At 41.1% G+C, this 18,410-nt stretch overlaps 1 protein-coding gene across 2 annotated transcripts in view; it reads right to left on the bottom strand.

The window, feature by feature from the left end:
• Positions 1-1,997: 1,997 nt before the first annotated feature.
• NAPB (NSF attachment protein beta) overlaps positions 1,998-18,410 on the bottom strand; it is a 44,481-nt gene continuing 28,068 nt past the window's right edge. For both annotated transcript variants that reach the window (XM_077745475.1, XM_077745476.1), the window contains 6 exons: positions 17,009-17,064; positions 16,752-16,836; positions 7,229-7,333; positions 6,398-6,466; positions 5,976-6,026; positions 1,998-4,997 (listed from right to left, as the gene is read on the bottom strand). In XM_077745475.1, coding sequence (XP_077601601.1) covers positions 4,887-4,997; positions 5,976-6,026; positions 6,398-6,466; positions 7,229-7,333; positions 16,752-16,836; positions 17,009-17,064 — 477 coding nt within the window. In that variant the 3' untranslated portion in view covers positions 1,998-4,886. The remainder of the gene's footprint in view (positions 4,998-5,975; positions 6,027-6,397; positions 6,467-7,228; positions 7,334-16,751; positions 16,837-17,008; positions 17,065-18,410) is intronic.

Here is an 18,410-nt window from a genome sequence, read left to right as displayed (position 1 = left end):
TTGGAAATCTAAAGTTTATTTCCACTGTTAGACTTTAGGCTCTGTAGAAGTAAGATTTTTTTTTTTAATTATTTTTTTTAAGGTTTTTATTTCTGAGAGAGAGAGAGAGACAGTGCGAGCAGGGGAGGGTCAGAAAGAGAGGGAGACACAGAATCTGAAACAGGCTCTGTCAGCACAGAGCCTGATGCGGGGCTTGAACTCATGAACCACGAGATCATGACCTGAGCTGAAGTCAGATGCTTAACCGACTGAGCCACCCAAGCGCCCCTAGAAATAAGATTCTTAATTGAAACAAGTATTTTCTTCATTTCATGGGTAATGAAATTTAAAGTCGGGGTCTACAGTCCTAGGATTTATCAACCTGTCAGCGTTGCGTGTTCACTCTCCGTGCGAATGCCTGGCATGAGGGACGCTGGCCTTGGCATGCAGGGGTGGTAGCTCATGCAGCCGGGGCTCTGGCGTCCACGTAGAGGCCTCTTCAGTGTGATGGTACAGTCCCTGTCACAGATGCATCTCCCCTTTCTGCCTTCCCAGGACAGTAAGGCTGTTCTGGAGAGCAGAGAAATGCAAAAACCTTGTAGAAGATACAGCACAGCGGGATTCATGGGGTGTTGCAATTTCTTTTAACCCAAGTATAGCCTCGCTGGGAAAAAGGAAGGCTACCCTCTTAGTATGTCAGTCCCAAACACATGATTAGGAAAGTGCCCTGGGTGCTGGCACTGCTTGTCCCAGAGCATCATGAAAGGTGACCAAGGGGATGATTTATCACCTTCCAAACATTTGTGGGAAATGCGCTCAGTACAAACTCCGAAGCACTCTGCCGCCTTTGCTTTTACCAAAATGTGCTGTACAGAATTTGAAAAAGAAAGCCATGTGGTGGTGGTGGTGGGTGGGGAAGGCTTTTACACTAAAGTTGACTCTAACAGAAACGTTATTTTGCTGTAGGTGATAATCTAACAGATTTGAGTATAAATTATAACTTAGTTCTAACCCATTAAAATCTTAAACCTTGCCACACCATGGACATCTTCTGAGACCAAATGAGTGCTTGTTTCCTCAACTTGATGTTCATGTTACTTGGAAGTTAACAGTATTATTTCAGCAGAGAGTATAGGGCCTGGGCACTCCCACAAAGGGCCATTTGTTCACCTGTACCACAGTGGGCACACAGAACTGGGCAGGCTACAAACATGTCTCCAAGGGCCATCTGGCAGATCATCCTGGCAGAGCCCAGAAACCCACATACCTCTGCCAGTCTCTACCCTTACCATGGCGGCTCCCATCAGGAAAGGGTTCTGAGGAGAGACATCTGAATGAGAACTAAACTAGAATGACCAACTCAGAATGCCCAGACTGGACAGCCTGTTCCACCATTCATTTTTAAAAACTTGCTTTGAATTCTCTTTAAATTGTTGTGAATATACTTATGGACTTGACCACTCTTCTTGGAGGGGAGCCAGTCTGCACCAGGCCTGGGCCCCAAGGGCAGCCTCTTTCCTCCCCAGAACTTGAGGCCCGAGTGGCTCATGGGCTCAACCCACTCCCCAAGGGCATGTGTCATCCCTGTACAGACATCCAAAGAGTGACATAATACCCTCACTGCACAGAGTTGAGGGGCTTTAGGGTTCCTCACCTCCCCCCACCACAGTCTTCTAGGAATCTGCCCTCCCTGCACTTGGCAAGTGGCTGTGGCCTAAGGGATGCCAGCAGGAGTCTTCCCCGGGTGGCCAGATGGATGACACCGTGCAAACGCAGGGACTGCACCCAAAGGCCAGAACCAGGGTTGCTGCCAAAGCCTCTGTTGGCAGAGCTGCCCCAGGGCCATGGACCTCCACCAGGTGAGGAAGGTTTGGCAGAGCCCAACTTGTGTTTGGATGAACATTCAAAGAGCCTGGAGACTATTAATGCCCACTGCCTTAACCTTAATGGGGACAAATTCACGGAAAGGAAGCTAACTCTAGATTTGTGTAAATTTATCTAGAAAAGACCCATCCAAGTTTTATTCATAATTTCCACTTTATTTTCTGTACAGGGTGATGTAAAACATACACACTCTTTCTGCTAAGGTAGAGTGATGGTCACATGGTTAGTTTTCATAATCTAATCCTCCACCCGAGAGCTCGAGGGAGGAGACCCCGCGGTGGCCGGCTCAGCACGCAGTGGCCAGCTCAGCACATGGCGGCCGGGAGCCTGCTCGGGACCACATCTCACACTGAGGGCAGGCAGGTCGCGGGCAGCATGCCGTGCTGCTGGGTCCTCCGACAGAAGCCACAAAGGTTTGCATTTGGACATTTTAAATGCACAGTATCAGAGGAGACAATAAATGCACACACTTTGGTTACAGGGATGTCATCACGCATGGTCACAACTGTGCAAAAATACTGTTTTCAAATCATTAAATAAAAAAGGAAGAAATCACTTAAGCTATATAAAAATGTTGCCACAAAAAGCAAAGCTTTCCTGTAAGAAATTCTGACTGACTTGGACTATGAACTAACCCCCGATCTGCTAAAATACAAGAGCCGGAACAGAAATAGTCATTATATTTTGTTCATAAAGAATATTCTGTAACCCCTGAAAACCTAACCTGGGCCTTTCAGTCATGGTCCTACCCGACATTAATGGGACATTTCAAAAGAAGGAAGTGTGTGTGGATAATGTTAACAGGGCTGTTCTCGTTTTCCTTTTATCTTCTGGCAGTTCTGGACTAGCCATTACAATTATTTTTACTCTTTTCATATAAATTTTAAAAACAAAAAATTCTTAACTCTGCTACTGATCCCCGTGTTTACTTCAATACAAACAAGCAACTCTCCAACTGTTTTTACAAACCATACTGCTTCCGCATATGGGGCTTGTCAGGGGGCCATGAGTACAGGGAAAGAAATCGCCCTAAGAGAAATCATCTGGTTCTAACTTTAAGTGGTCAGGCCAGAAGGCCCTTTCAACAAGTGAAACAAACCTTCCACAGTAATGATGAAACAAGGTAGGATTTAAATGCTCTCCAGGTGGGACAGACTCACAGCCTAAGGACACTCACCATGCCTCACTTTCACACAAGTGCATCTGGCTGGTCGTGGAACAGACTGGGGATAGGAACCTGCTCTGTGCAAATCATTTCTTCATAAGAGATTCCAATAGGAAGTGAAGAAAGCAAATGGGCCGTGTTCTTAATTGTACCATAAGTGATAGCTCACCTCCTTCTAAGGATCCCAGATCTTTGGAGGAAGGAAGGAATACTCATCAGATTCCAGAGCCAAAGGCAAGAGTGTCCATGGCTTCTGGTACTTTCAGCCATCACCAGCCTTCCTCTCCACCAGGCTACCTTGCACAGGTGAGCCCACAAGTGCAGCCAGGGAATCCTCAGCCACCTGAGGGACAGCCTCCACCACCAGGCCTCAGCTGGCCCTTTCCAACTTTCCTTCTTGCTATGTTCTCCTTCATCCCAGCCTGACCTGCTCACATCCCCATGCCTTCCTCCTCACTCAGCCCTTGGCCTGGCCACACCCTCTACTTCTGCCCAGCCAAAGCCTACGAATCCCAGCTGAGAGATATCTAAAAATGAAAATACCCTTCAAATTCCAGTTACTATCAGACCTAACATGGTGAATTTCATTATCTGTCTTTAATGATAGCAGCATAATTTAGAAAGACCCCAAAGCTAGGTCTGGGAACAAATGCATATCAAACTTAAGTCATTTAAGCATAAGAATACACACAGAGAAGATTCAACAAATAAGACCATATCTAAAGCCACTGCATATGAGCTCATAAATCAACAGAGCACATATTATGTAAACTAAAATGACACAACGAAATTCAAACATACAAGCTCAAACAATTTCATTAGCCGAGAGGAAAATCAAGCCTCCTTGGAAGCTGGCTGGCCTTCTTCCCCAACGGGACACACAGTAAGCCTCTGTACCTGTACTTACCCCACCTAACCCCACACATTCAATAAATGGGTAAAATAGTGACTGCCCTCTCAAGCTCTGACCTCGATGCCCCCTGACCCTGATGAGGATTCACGTGGTGGGGGCACAGCAGGCACTGTCTCAACGTGGGCAAGTGTCTGAACATGAAAATAAACAAAAAGGGCAAGCCAATTAAATCATCTTTGTGTGAATATAAAGTAAGGATTCCACTCCAATGAAAAGTGGAAACAATTTCCAGGAAAAGGAAAAACTGTTTCTTATAGGTCTTAACTGTGTGAGTACAAATCAGCCAAACTCACCCTGACATCCGCCCATACACATAAGCAAGCCCTGCCAGGAAGCTCCCTTTTCGCACAATGTAAGTCAGCACTGCTGGCAGACCCTGGTTGTTCTGAATTTCTGCATGCACGTCAGCAAACACAACAATACAAAAAGCAAACACACTGGTCACTAGCACCATCAAAAGAATCACAACAACAAATAAACAATTTTTAGTAAGTGAAGTCATAAAACTCATTCCTAACAGCCATCCTGAACTAAACATGAACACTTAGAGAATACATCCAGGTGTGAATTTATAGAAAATAGGCAAAGCATCTATTAGCACGATTAGGTTGGGTACTCCAGTCCAAGAAAATGACATAAAAATACGCAGCAAAGTTAAACATGGGCTCTGCAAATATCACGATGACAAGAATAAGATTGTGAAGCGGTTCTCAAAAAACCGTGGGGGCTCCAGCGAGCATGGAATAGCCTATCACACCTACGATATGCACAGGACCTTCCCATCTGTCTGCTTCACAAAGACACAAACACAGGGAGCTTACACACACACGTGGTTTGGCTCATGTGCAACAGAGTTAAGCCATTAAATGGGCATCCCATAAAGATCATGTGGCCCTAGCATGAAACTAAAGAGGAGTCAGCTGCATGCCACAAAGACATAAACGTTCACTTTAGGTCCCCGTCTCCTTCTCCATCTCCTTGGATGGACTTTTTGATACGAAGCAACATGGTGGTAAGCCACTGATCCAAGCGAGATATTGAGTCAAATTCCTTCACCTGGTTTAAAGAAAGAGGAACAGGAATTATTCCATGGAAATACAACCAAACACAAAAAAACAATGCCCCAGGCTGTTTAAATATTTCCAGTGATAATTCTCCAACTTTTTTTTCATTTAAACCTTTCATTCTAGTTTATAACTTTCTTCTTTAAAAATAGTCTGTTTTTTCATTATCCTGGGACTATTTTGATGGAGCTAATGACAAGTTCCTGTGCTTTTTATACTGCTCTGTATGCTAACATGCTCAACTCCTAACCACCTTAATACTTGGAAAAGCATACCTCATGTGACAAAGGAAATGAGACTGTGTATAAGAAGGGAATGTGGAAAATTACTGGTGTTGCATGAATGAACATCCTTGCAAACACAGGACATGTGAAAGCGAAATCCTTTTAACTCATTTCAACACATCACCAAAGAATGATATCTCAACAGGATGTGAATGGTTTGGTAGCACAAGTTAAATGGGCAAACATTCTCTTCTACTATCACTTCAAAGCCATGAAGAATAAATTAATGGAGGATACGGAGAAATCTGCTTGATTCTAAATACAAGATGGCAAAGGATGGGAAAACAGAAAACTAATGAGCACAAAAAAAGTCTTCCATTTTTTTATGCCAAGAATATAGCAAGCTCTCACTGCTTTGTTTTCATATTTTAAGCTATATTTAACTGATTTTACTTACAGTTATGCATGGATTAGATATTTTCAAAGGAAAACATTAAAATAGCAAAGTATAACAGTATGTGATATTCTCTCTTAAATTCGTCTCCCAGCTAAATTCAGCATGGCTAATGGAACTGTCTAACTGTAAAGGTCTGTGGGGCATATAAAACATGGCCTTTGGAAAATAAAACTTGGGTATATTGGATAAATGTTTAAACAAATGTTCAGCATTTATACAATGAAAAGGAAAAGAAGTTTCTGTAATTTAAACTTCAAAGGATGTACTGTATCCCAAACGCATAACTTACTGCTTCAGTGTAAGCTTCACTGTTCTGTTCTTCATGAGCTTCTAGAAGTTTCTGGTAGCATAAGTACGGAAAGATTAGTTTGATAGGCTAAACAGTCCTACCCATGAATAGATACTTCAAATATAGAAATAGCCTTAGTATCACATTAATTGATGTTGCCAAATACCTTACAGAATTGAGGAAATACTCAAACATAAACCAAGAGCTACCACAAGGCAGGGACCCAGTATGTGTGCTAACACTTCCGAGCTGCCTGGGTTAGAACACAGTATTTCCATCCTTGACTCTGCTGGCAATTGAGACCCACTCTACAAAAGCAGGAGAATGCCAATGCTCCTCACAGAATTAGAACTTCACTTCTGATCCAATCCCACCTGACAGCAAATGCTGTTCTTCTTCTTCAAAGTTGTGATGTTACTTACTTTCAATAACTTACATTCTCTTGAATCAGTAAATGCTGGAAACATTTCCTCATACTTCTCAAGAGCAAGCTAAGAGAAAACCACTCATTAATGTCCGACTTACTGGATTAGAAAATAAAGCACTTTCTATCTGAACATCCTAGTCCTTCAGCAAGATGTACCTGCAGCCTACTTAAGTGTATAACAAGTATGCTGTTAGACTCAAGGTCAAAATCAGCACAGGAAACCTATTCAATCTGAATTACCAATATCAGTTACAAATGAATTTCTAAACTAATTTTTCTGAATTAGGTTACTGTAGAGATGACCATGTGGACCAAATCTAATTCTTAAAAACATACAGACCAGGTGTTCGTTTCCATCCACTATACTGTCCAGATTCCAAATAAATCCCAGTCAGATATCTGCTGGAGGCTGGAGGGAAGGATGCCTTCCCTTCCCTAGCTTCGCTTCTGCCCTGTCCTCCAGAGAGGACACAGCAAGGACACCCAGATCTCTGCCTCCTGTCTCCCCAATCCCCATTCCGACTTGATTTTGGAGTCTGAGAGAAAGGATGTTATTCTACTTTTACTTTTCCCCGCTTAGCCCCCATAATACCTTTAAAGTAAAACTACTGAAGGAAATGTGGCTACCAGTCAGCAGTTGTAGCAAGATTACAGCTGGGATGCACAGCACACTATTAACATTATTATTATTATTATTATTATTAATGTAGGCAGCTTGGTCTTGCTACAACCACAATCACCCAGTGAAGCACACCATGAATAGAGGGCCTGACGCCTGTTCTCATGGGTCAAGTGCAGCAGAAACTGACATTGCAAGACTCCTTACCTTAGCATTCAGCTCATCTACTATGAAGTGGCAGAGGGCTGCTTTAAAGAAGTAGTCCTTTGCACTGTATTTCAACAAAGGATTATCCATAGTGTTTGTCCCAACCTAGGCACAGAAAGCAGAATTAGATTTCAAAAGTTTGCCTTCCTATTAGGCAAACTGATCCTCATCTGCACTTTAGAAAACACTTGTGTATCTTACTTACATCAGTTAAGCTATAAATACATCCTTTTAACCCAGTATCACACACTAGGAAATTCTACTAGACAAGAAATGATACTTAATACATAAAGTGCTAACCTGTTAAAAATGACCCATAAGACTGCTACTTCCAGGAAGACGGAACAGACATTATCTTTCTTCATCCCTCCTAAGTGCAACTAAAAGCCCCAGTTATTTCATATAAAACCAACAAAAGGTGACTGAAAGGTAGAGACACTGAGACACATGGAAAACACAGCAGGGCATTCCCCGGGGGTTTCTTTTCCTTTCATATATTCTGAACTTGGAGCAAAAAGTTAGCAACCCATAAGTGCCACACTGGATGCAGCAAAAAAAGAAAAAAAAAAAAAAAAAGAAAGAATATATAAGTTTGCTTTCTCTAGCTGAGGGATCAGGAAAGGGGCAGCCTAGCAAGACAGAAAAGTTTAGGAAATTACTGCTCTACTCCAAACACCACAGAAGACTATGGCCCCACTCCCACTCACTTCAGCAAAGACCCTAGATGCTGAGATGGCCATCCATCCTTTTGAGACTGCAAGGGAGATCCCCAAAGTCCTGCCCCCTGCCTAGATGGCTTCACAAGGCCCAGCAGGGAACCGAGCCTTCATCCCCACCAGCTAGTAATGGCCCTCCCTTCACCCCTGCTGCAAGGCAGTGGAGACCACTGGGGAGCCTGGGCCTCACTTCCACCTGGCAGGAAAGAAGGAGGGGTCATCCCTCATCTCCCAGCAGGTGAGGTGTCAGAAGAGGCCTATGGAGGCTTATGACACCCACCATCAGCTGGCAGAGCAACCCCAATGTAGTGTGGTGGCAGCCGCCCAGCAACAGTAGTGAGGGCCCCAAAAATTAACAGAGGCCCACTGGGGGCTGAGCTTCAAGCTCCAGCAGGCGGCAGTGAAGTGACAGGCTTCTACTGCATCCAGAGCAGGGTCACAGGACACTAGCCTAGAGGGAAGGTTTAAATAGGTGCCAGTCCAGTTGTCAACAGTAACTTAACAACACCCAAAAAGGAGATCTTAAGCTGAATAAAAAACAACCAACAGATGACAGTTTTGAGGTGATAGAACTGTTAGAATTAACAACAAAGATTTTAAAGGAGCTCTCATAAAAATGCTTCAAGCAGCAATTACAAAATAATGCTTAAAACTAAAGAAAAAACAGAAAGCAACAAAGAAAAAGAAATTTCCAGCAAAAAAAAAAAAAAATCCATAAGATATAAAGAACAAGAGGAAATTTCAGAACTGAAAAACACAATAACCAGCATAAAAAACAGATGGGCTCAACAGCAAAATAGATGGAAAAGATGAAAGAATCAGTGAAATGATAACAGAAAATTAGAAATTAGTCTCAACAACAGAGGGCAGACAGACTGAAAAATGGACAGAGTACCTGCGACTATCAGACTATAAAATCAGGTCTAATACTCAAGTTGTCTGAGTCCTGGGAGAAGGTGTCAGAGAGAGGGGCTGAAAAAGCTCTTAAAGAAATAATGGCTGAAAACTTCCTAAATGTGGTAAGAAACATAAACCTATAGATGCTAGACGCTTAGTAAAACCCAAAAAGGATGAAAGCAAAGACACCCGGGCCACGCTGCATAAACTTCTTAAAAACTGAAGCCAAGGACAAAATGTTAAAAGCGGCTAGAAAAAATACCTTATCTACAGGAGAAAAACAACTTGAATGACAGCAGACTTCTCAGAAGTCACAGAGGCCATAAGTGGCACAATTTTCAGGTAATAAAGAAACAACTGTCAACCCAGAGCTGTATACCCTGGGAAAAGATGCTTCAGGAATGAAGGGGAAATCAAAACATTCCCAGATGAAGAAACACTTAGAGAATTTGTCACCACTTAACCTGACCTAAAAAAAATGGCAAAAGGATATTTGTTCTCTAAATGTAAACGAAACAATGAAAGCAGTAATCTTAGAACATGAGAAGAAAGAAAAGAACATAGTAAGCAAAATATGGGTAAATACAATGGGCTTTTCTTCTTGAGTTTTCTAAATTACGCTGGACAATTTAAGTAAAAATTGTATCATTGAGGTGGTTCTCAAAGTATGGAGAGAAAATTATATATTGAATTAAGAGGAGAAAGGGACATAAGGGAAGATTTTTATGTTATTTCACTGGAAATAATAAAAGTGATGATATCGTTAGCTTGTGATAAATTCTGTACATGATATATATACCTAGAGCAATCACTAAAAAAAGCTATTCAAAGCCATTTACTTGAAAATACTATAGATAATCAAGCAACCCACTATAAGGCAGGAAAAAGAAAACAAAGAAACAAAAAACAGAGCATAAACAGAAAGCAATAAATGGCAGACTTAAGTCCTGATATATCAATAATTGCATTAAATGTGAATGCTCCAGTACACCAATTAAAAGACAGACATTAGTAGAGTAGATTAAAAGCATGGCATAACTACATGCTGTCCACCAGAAACTCACTCAATTACAGTGATATAGGCAGGCTGAAAGAAAAAGGATGGGAGAAGCTATCTCATTTAAACATTAACCAAAAGCAAGCAGGAGGCTATACAAGGTAAAGTAGTCTTCAGAACAAAGAAAATTACCAGAGACAGAGGAGGACATTTAAAATGATAAAAGTATCGGCGTGCCTGTCCTGCTCACACCTGCTCTGGCAAGAACATTGCTTAAAGCCTCGCTTCGCTGTGCTCCGGGTCCCCGTGTCCCGCTTGTGACTGGTTCCAGAAAAGGCGTGTGTGGGCACAATTTGAAATCCCTGGAAGCCTTCTTTAGGAGGACAAAATGGTTGGAAATCACTGAGGAAAACCTCGCTCAGAATTGATCTCTTTATGGCTGGATCTGAGGGGATTTTCCTCTGCTACTGACTGAGAGGATCTAGAGGTGCAACAAAATCCATTTAATTTGAAGACTGATTAAAGTAGAGAAACCTAATGACAAGGAGTAAACTAATGCTCTACAAATCGAACTAGGGCCTGACACAGACTGCCAAAAACAACAGAGAACGCTCGGCTCTGGTTATCATAGCTGGCCTACCACGTCATTGAACACTGAGACCCTAGCCCAAACCATGCCCAACTGTCTCACTAAGGCACCCCAGCTTGATTCATACTGGAACACTTCTGGTCAGCGCTCACTACAGCTCTATCCATTACACCAAGGGCTACCTCAGGAAACAAGCCAAAGTACACATGGTGGAGAGTCCCAAATACCACTACAAGTAAGAAAATAAAATAACCAAGGTCTCAACAAGAGAGACCAAGAGATACCATTCAAAGAACACTTTCTGAAAGCATAGGCCCTGGACAAAGAGTCTTCTTGGGTACAGCAGCGCTCATAGGTGCGGAGAGCATAACAAGCTTTTAAAACTAACAAGAGATAGAAAGCTAAACAAAATGACGAAACAAAAGAGCTCTCCTCCAAAGAAATTCCAAGAAGAATTGACAGCTAAACAACTGCTCAAAACAGATACTGTTATGCTCAAAACAGCATAACTGAACAAACTTTTAGAACAATAGTCATAAAATTAATCACTGGGCTTGAAAAAAGCAAAGAGAACATCAAAGAAACTATGGCTACAAACAACATGGAGCTTAAAAACAGGTATGATGAATTAAAAAATGTGATAAATGAGATACATAGTAAACTGAAAGCGTCCAATGCATGGATTGAAGAGGCAGAAAGGAGAATAAGTGAATTAGAAGACACCATAATAGAAAAAGAAGAAACTGAGAAAAAAAGAGACAAACTGATCCAGGAATATGAAAGAAGAGTTCGAGAGCTCAGCGATACAGTCAAACGCAACAATATCCGTATCATAGGAATCCCAGAAGAGGAAGAGAGGGGGGAAGGTGCTGAAGGAGTCCTGGGACAAATTATAGCAGAGAACTTCCCCGACCTGAGGAAGGAAGTAAACGTTGAAATACAAGAGGCACAGAGAACTCCCCTCAGACATAACTTGAATCGATCTTCTGCACGACCTACCATAGAGAAACTGGCAAAATATAAGGACAAAGAGAGAATTTTGAAAGCAGCTAGGGAGAAAAGGGCCCTAACATACAAAGGGAAACCTATCAGAGTGGTGAAAGACCTATCTACTGAAACTTGACAGGTCAGAAAGAAAAGGCAGGAGATCTTCAATGTGATGAACAGAAAAAATAGGCAGCTAAGAATCCTCTATCTATCAAGTCCGTCATTCAGAATAGAAGGAAAGATAAAAGTCTTTCCAAATAAACNTTCCCTGGGGAATTCTACCAGACATTTGAAACAGAATTAATCCCAACTCTTCTCAAGCTATTCCAAAAGATAGAAATCGAGGGAAAACTCCCGGACTCATTTTATGACGTCAGCATCACTCTGATTCCCAAGCCAGACAGAGATGCAGAAAAAAAAGAGAACTACAGGCCAATATCCTTGATGAATACGGATGCAAAAATCCTCAACAANAATGGATCAAGAAGATGTTGTTTATCTATACCATGGAATACTACATGGCAATGAGAAACAATGAAATCTGGCCATGTGTAGCAACATGGATGGACCTTGAGGGTGTTATGCTGAGTGAAATAAGTCAGACAGAGAAGGACAAAACCGTATGTTTGCACATACAGGAGGATTAGGAGGAACTTATCGGAGGACAGTGGGGGAGAAGTGGGGAAATAGTGGGGAAGGGGGAGAGAGGCAAACCATAAGAGACTCTTGAATGCTGAGAGCAAACTTAGGACTGATGGGTCTGGGGGGTAGGGGGCAGATGGGCATGGAAGAGGGTACTTGTGGGGATGAGCACTGGGTGTTATATGGAAACCAACTTGACAATAAACTATTTGTAAAAAATAAATAAATAAAAATAAATTGATCCCTTTATCATCCTAAATAAATAAAATGATAAAAGTATCAATGCTTTAAAAAAACATGGTAATTCTAACCATGTATGTGGCAAAGAGAGCTCAAAATATGTGAAGCAAAGACTTACACAAACAAAAGGAGGAAGACAAATCCACAATCACAGTTGGAGACTACAATACTCCACTCTCAACAATGGACAGAAAAAGAGAATCAGTAAGTACACAGAAAAAATCTACAGTGCTATCAACCAAGAAAGTCTAATCAACATTACAAAACATGTCACCAAGCAATAGGAACTACAGAAGAAGTGCCAATCCAGACCATGTTCTGGGCAATAAAACAACTTTAACAAATTGATGAGAACGAAATCACAGAGTGTGTTCTGCCGCCACAAAGGAATCAAACTAGAAATCAACAACAGAAAGATAAAGAGGAAAATCTCCAAACACTTGGTAATTAAGCAAAACATGTCTAAATAATCCACAGAAATCAACAAATACAATGAAATAAATGAAACAATTTAACAGAACTGTGAGACAGAAAGCATTGTTTAGATAGCACTAAACATGCGCACAAAATAAATAGGAAAATCAGTAAGCTCAGCTCCTACCTCAACTCCCTTTAAAAGGAAGAACAAAATAAATCTAAAGACAGTGGAAGGATGAAATAATAACTTTAGAAATCAATGAAATTGAAAACAGAAGAGAAAATCATTGAATTCTACCAAATGTTTAAAGAGAGAACATCTGGGGCGCCTGGGTGGATCAGTCGGTTGGGCATCCGACTTTGGCTCAGGTCATGATCTCAAGGTTTGTGGGTTCGAGCTCTGCATCGGGCTCTGTGCTGACAGCCAGCTCAGAGCCTGGAGCCTGTTTCAGATTCTGTGTCTCCCTCTCTCTCTGACCCTCCCTGCTCAAGCTGTCTCTCTATCTCTCTCAGAAATAAATAAAACGTTAAAAAAAAATTTAAAAAAATAAATGAATAATGAGAGAACATCAATCCCTCACAAATTCTTCCAGAAAAAGAAAACTACTTCCCAATTCATTCCATGAGGCATTACCTTCCTGCCAAAATCAAAGACCTCACAAAATAATGAAAGAATACAGATTGAAAATCCTACACAAAATACTAGCAAACTAACTGACAACTTCTAAAAAGGATTACATATTATGATTATACAGTAAAGGATTAATTTTGTCCAAAGTGAGTTCTTGCCTTTGTCTGTGGCTCCTGGGAAGCCATCTCTAAGCCCTTGTTTGGGATTTCCTGCTTGAAGAGTATTTCTGTTTACCTGAGAGCCTCTGACAATGGGGTTCAGCTCAGCATATGAAAGAACTGGAGAATAAGGTCAGCCATGTCTAAGGGGCACAATAAAATTCTAGATGCCAAGCTCGCATGAACTTTTCCCCTGTTGGTAATACTCCATGCATATTTTCACCATTGTTGCTGGGAGAAGTACTCCACTGGGAAAGGATGAAAGGAAGTTCCACACTTGGAACTCTTCTGTTCCCTGCCCTAAGCACCTCCTTCTTTCACTGATTTTAATCTGCATCCTTCTGGTATAATAAGCCATAACTGTGGTATAATAGCTTTCACTGAGTCCTATGAGTCCTTCTAGAGAATTATCAAACCTGAAGGTGCTCTTGAAGACCCCCAAACTTTGCAATAATCAAGCAGGATTTATCCCAGTAATGTTAAGGTTAGTTCAAAATATGAAAATCTGTCAATAAAATACACCATACTAATAAAGAACAAAAACTATTATGATCATTTCAATAGATGCAGAAAAAAGCACTTGACAAAACACAATAAGCTTTGAGGATAAAAACACTCAACAAACTCGGGAGAGAAGAGAACTTCCTCAAACTGCAGAAGACTTACAGCTAACATATTACTTAATGATGAAAGACAGAAAGCTTTCTGTCTAAGATGGGACTAAGACAAGGATGTGTGCTCTTGCTACTTCTAGTTACCATTGTTCGGGAGGGTCTATCCAGGGCAACTAACAAGAAAATGAAGTAAAAGGCATCCAGGTTGGAGAATAGGCAAAACTATAGCTATCCGCAGATGACATAAATACATGATTTTGAATACAGAAATCAAAATAAACAAAAACTCCAAACCCACTAGAACTAATAAGCTAGTTCAGTAAGGTTGCAGTGTATAACTAGCAAAAAAAAAAAAAAAAGATAAAATCTGAAAAAAAAATGGAGGAAACAATTCCATTTACGACAGCATCAAAGAGTCTAATATACTTAGAAGTATATTTAACTAAAGAAGTGCAAGGCTAGCAAACTTTTTAAAAACTATAAAATAGTACTGAACAAAATTAAAGATCCAAGTACATGAAAAGGCACCCTGTGTTCAGAGTTTGGAAGATTTAATGATGTTAAGATGTCAATACTTTCCAAATTGGTCTACAGATTCAATGCAATCCCCATCAAATTCCTGCTGGCTTCTTAACACAAATTGATCCTAAAATTCATATGGAAATGCTAGGGTCCCTGAATAGCTAAAACAATCTTAAAGGAAAAAAAAAACAAGAAAAAAAGTTGAAGGACTCACACTTCCTGATTTCAAAACGACATAATCAAAACAGTGTGATATTGGCAGAAAGACACACATATACAGCCAACGGGATAGAAGAGATGGTCAAATAGAATATTCATTAAATAATTTCCAATGAGGGGACCAAGACTATATTCAATGGCAAAAGAACAGTGTACTCAACAAACAGTGCGGGGAAAACTGAATATCCACAAGCAAAAGAATGAAGTTGGACCCTTACCTAACACTCTACACAAAAATTAACTCACAATGAATCAAAGACCTAAACATAAGAGCTCCAATTATAAACATCTTACAACAAAACAGGGGAGAAGCTTCAGGACCTTGGGTTTGGCAATGACTTCTTGAATATGATGTGAAAAAAACAAAGGCAACAACAAAAAAATAGAGAAACTGGATTTCATCAAAGTTAAAACTACATATCAGAGGGTACCAACAACAGAGTAAAAAAGCAACCCACATCATGGGAGAAAATATGTATGTATCACATATCTGATAAGGGATCAACATCTAAAATATATAAAGAATTTCTAAAATGCAATATAACTGAACTCAAAAATGGGAAAGGAACTGAACTATCATTTCTCCAATGAAGGCAGACAATTGGCCAACAAGCTGGGATGCCCGGTTGGTTCAGTCAGTTAAGCATCATGATCTCACACTTGTGGGTTCAAGCCCTGTGTTGGGTTCTGTGCTGACAGCTCAGAGCCTGGAGCCTGTTTCGGATTCTGTGTCTCCCTCTCTCTGCTCCTGCCCCACTCATGCTCTCAGTCTCTCTCTCAAAATAAGTAAATAAACATTTTAAAAAATGGCCAAGCACATGAAAGGGGTCTCAACATCACTAACCATCAGGGTAATGGAAATCAAAATGACAACGTAGTATCACTTCACACTCATTAGGGTAGCTATTATCCAAAAAACCCCCAAAAAACAAAACAAAACAAAACAAAAAAACAGAAAACAGATGGTACTGGTGAGGATGTAGAGCGACTGGAACCCCTGCACATTGCTGGTGGGAACGTAAAATGGTCCAGCCACTGTGGAAGAGTTTGCAGATCCTCCAAAAGTTAAAAACAGGGGTGCCTGGGTGGCCTGGTCAGTTAAGCATCTGACTCTTGGTTTTGGCTCGGGTCATGACCTCACAGTTGGTGAGATGAAGCCCCGTGTCAGGCTCTGTGCTGACAGCATGGAACCCGCTTGGCAGTCTGTCTCACCCTCTTTCTCTGCCCTACTCCTGCTTGCACACACTCTCAAAAAAAAAAAAAAAAAAAAGAGGTAAAAACAGACTTGCCTCATAAACCAGCAATCCCAATCCTAGGTATATAACCAAAAGAAAAGCAAACATACTGCCACAAAAACATGAAAAGAAGTTTTCAGAGCAGAATTATTCATAATAGTTGAAGTGAAAAAACACTCAAATGTCCATTAAGTGATAAACAGGTAAACTAACCACAGAATATTACTCAGCTATGAAAAGAAATGAAGTATCATTACACACTAAAACAAGCGTGTTTCATGGTTTCAAGAAGAACCCTGAAAAAACTATGCTACTTGTGAAAGAAGCCAGTCACAAAAGGCCACATTTCCTAGAAGGCCCAGAATAAACAAATCCATTGAGACGGAAAGTAGAGTAGTTTTCAGAGACCGGGAGGAGGGGAGATAGGAGTGTCTCTTGGGGTATGATGAAAATGTTTTGGAATTGGGTACCGGTGATGGTTACACAACTTCACGGAAATACTAAAACCTACTGACTTGTATTCTTTACCAGGATGAATTATATGACATGTGAATTATATCTTGATAAAAAGGAAAATTTAAAAAGTTTAAAGTTGAATTAAAAAAAAAAAGAAGACTCAGAGTGACTTCTGGAAGTTGGCGAGACCGCGGCAGCCTCACCTGCTCATAGATCTCGATGGCTTTCTGGTACTGCTCCAGCTGGGCTGCATACGCTGCCACTTTCAGTAGACACTTGTTAGCTGAACTGCAATCAAGAACCAGAGCAGATCAAGTAACAATCCGACAGAAAAATGAAGAGGTATCTCAGAACACCTTCATTTGGTACAGCCCAACATGCTCACAGAGTGCGGTGAAGGTTTGTCTTTTATCACACATAACAAAAACCATTTAATTATATTAAGGAAAACGACACTTGCCTGTTAGATTCTTCCCCTTTGTAATAATCAGCCGACTGTTCATAATGTGCGATAGCCTGAAAAACATACATGTATTTTTTTTAAAAAAATTTTTTAATGTTTTATTTATTTCTGAGAGAGAGAAAGAGACAGCATGAGCAGGGGAGGGTCAGAGAGAGGGAGACACAGAATCTGAAACAGGCTCCAGGCTCTGAGCTAGCTGTCAGCACAAAGCCTGATGTGGGGCTGGAACCCACGAACCGTGAAATCATGACCTGAGCCAAAGTCGGACGCCCAACCGACTGAGCCACCCAGGCACATCAACACACAGTATTTTATTCAAACTACTTGTCTGAAGAACTACATTTAAGAACTACAACTACATAGGTATTATTCCTATGGCTAAACCTATTTCAACAGCACACCTTTCACAACTTGGCCTCCTTTACTTGAGGAACAGAAAAAAGCACACACATCCAGAATACTCACTGTCCACTAAAGTCTCTTCTTCTCTTCTTCCAATGCAAATGTCCAGTTACACCATTTCCCCAGCCCCCAGTGCAGTTCCGGGCAGCTGTGACCTGCTGTTTCCACCAGAATGTAAAGAGACATGCTGTGGGTCTCTACCAGGCTTGGCCTATCCACCTGACCGTGCATTCTTCTCCAGGCCTCATCTTTTTCCATGAGCTAGAATGGCAATGACCAAGTCTGGAGTGACCATGGAAGCCACAAATCAAAGATGGCAGAACTGTCCACCTTGTTCCTAAACAACTACAAAGGGCAGAATGTACCTCAACCATCATGTACCCACCACTGCCAAACTCAGAACAGCTAAAGCTGGATGGTTATTTTAGAGACATAGAAAGCCCTATTACATTTTAGGTCTAAAGCTTGCCTCAGCAGCACAGACTTTCCTCATTAATACCGTACATGTCATCTAAAATAACGGTGTTGCCTTCACTCTAAAATGTGTGGCGATGAATTAGCAGTCAAGTGGAGAGGAAACAGGTTTCAAGCTGGAAAGCCCTTGTCATGTTGTGGCATGACATTTAGTGAAATTAAGCACATGACAACTCAGAAGGCAGAGCACATCCCTCCTGGAGCCTCCTTCCAGCCATACAGGAAGAAGCTGTATGGAAAGAGACAATAGTGTGTATTGCTGTTTTTAGCAAAACTTTGTAAGAGAGAACTCTGGAAAGGAGTAGCTTGTTTGTAGGCAATTACGAAAGAAACTGACAGGGTCTAGTGATAGGGCCTCGGTATGTTTGGGAAGGCCAATGGCCTCTATACCCCAAATGGCAAAAGGTAAGTCAGAACAACATTTTAAAGTAAGAGCCTGGCAAACTTTTCTGTAACACCCCAGGTTATAAATATTTTAGGCTCTGTGAGCCACGATGTGTTGCAACAACTTAGTTCTCCTACG

This window comes from Crocuta crocuta, unplaced genomic scaffold (genome assembly GCF_008692635.1).
Source record: "Crocuta crocuta isolate KB4526 unplaced genomic scaffold, BGI_CrCroc_1.0 scaffold178, whole genome shotgun sequence".
NCBI classification, from domain to species: Eukaryota; Metazoa; Chordata; class Mammalia; order Carnivora; family Hyaenidae; genus Crocuta; species Crocuta crocuta.
The sequence above is the reverse complement of the archived record's forward strand: the minus strand, read 5'-3'. Positions and strand labels throughout refer to the sequence as shown.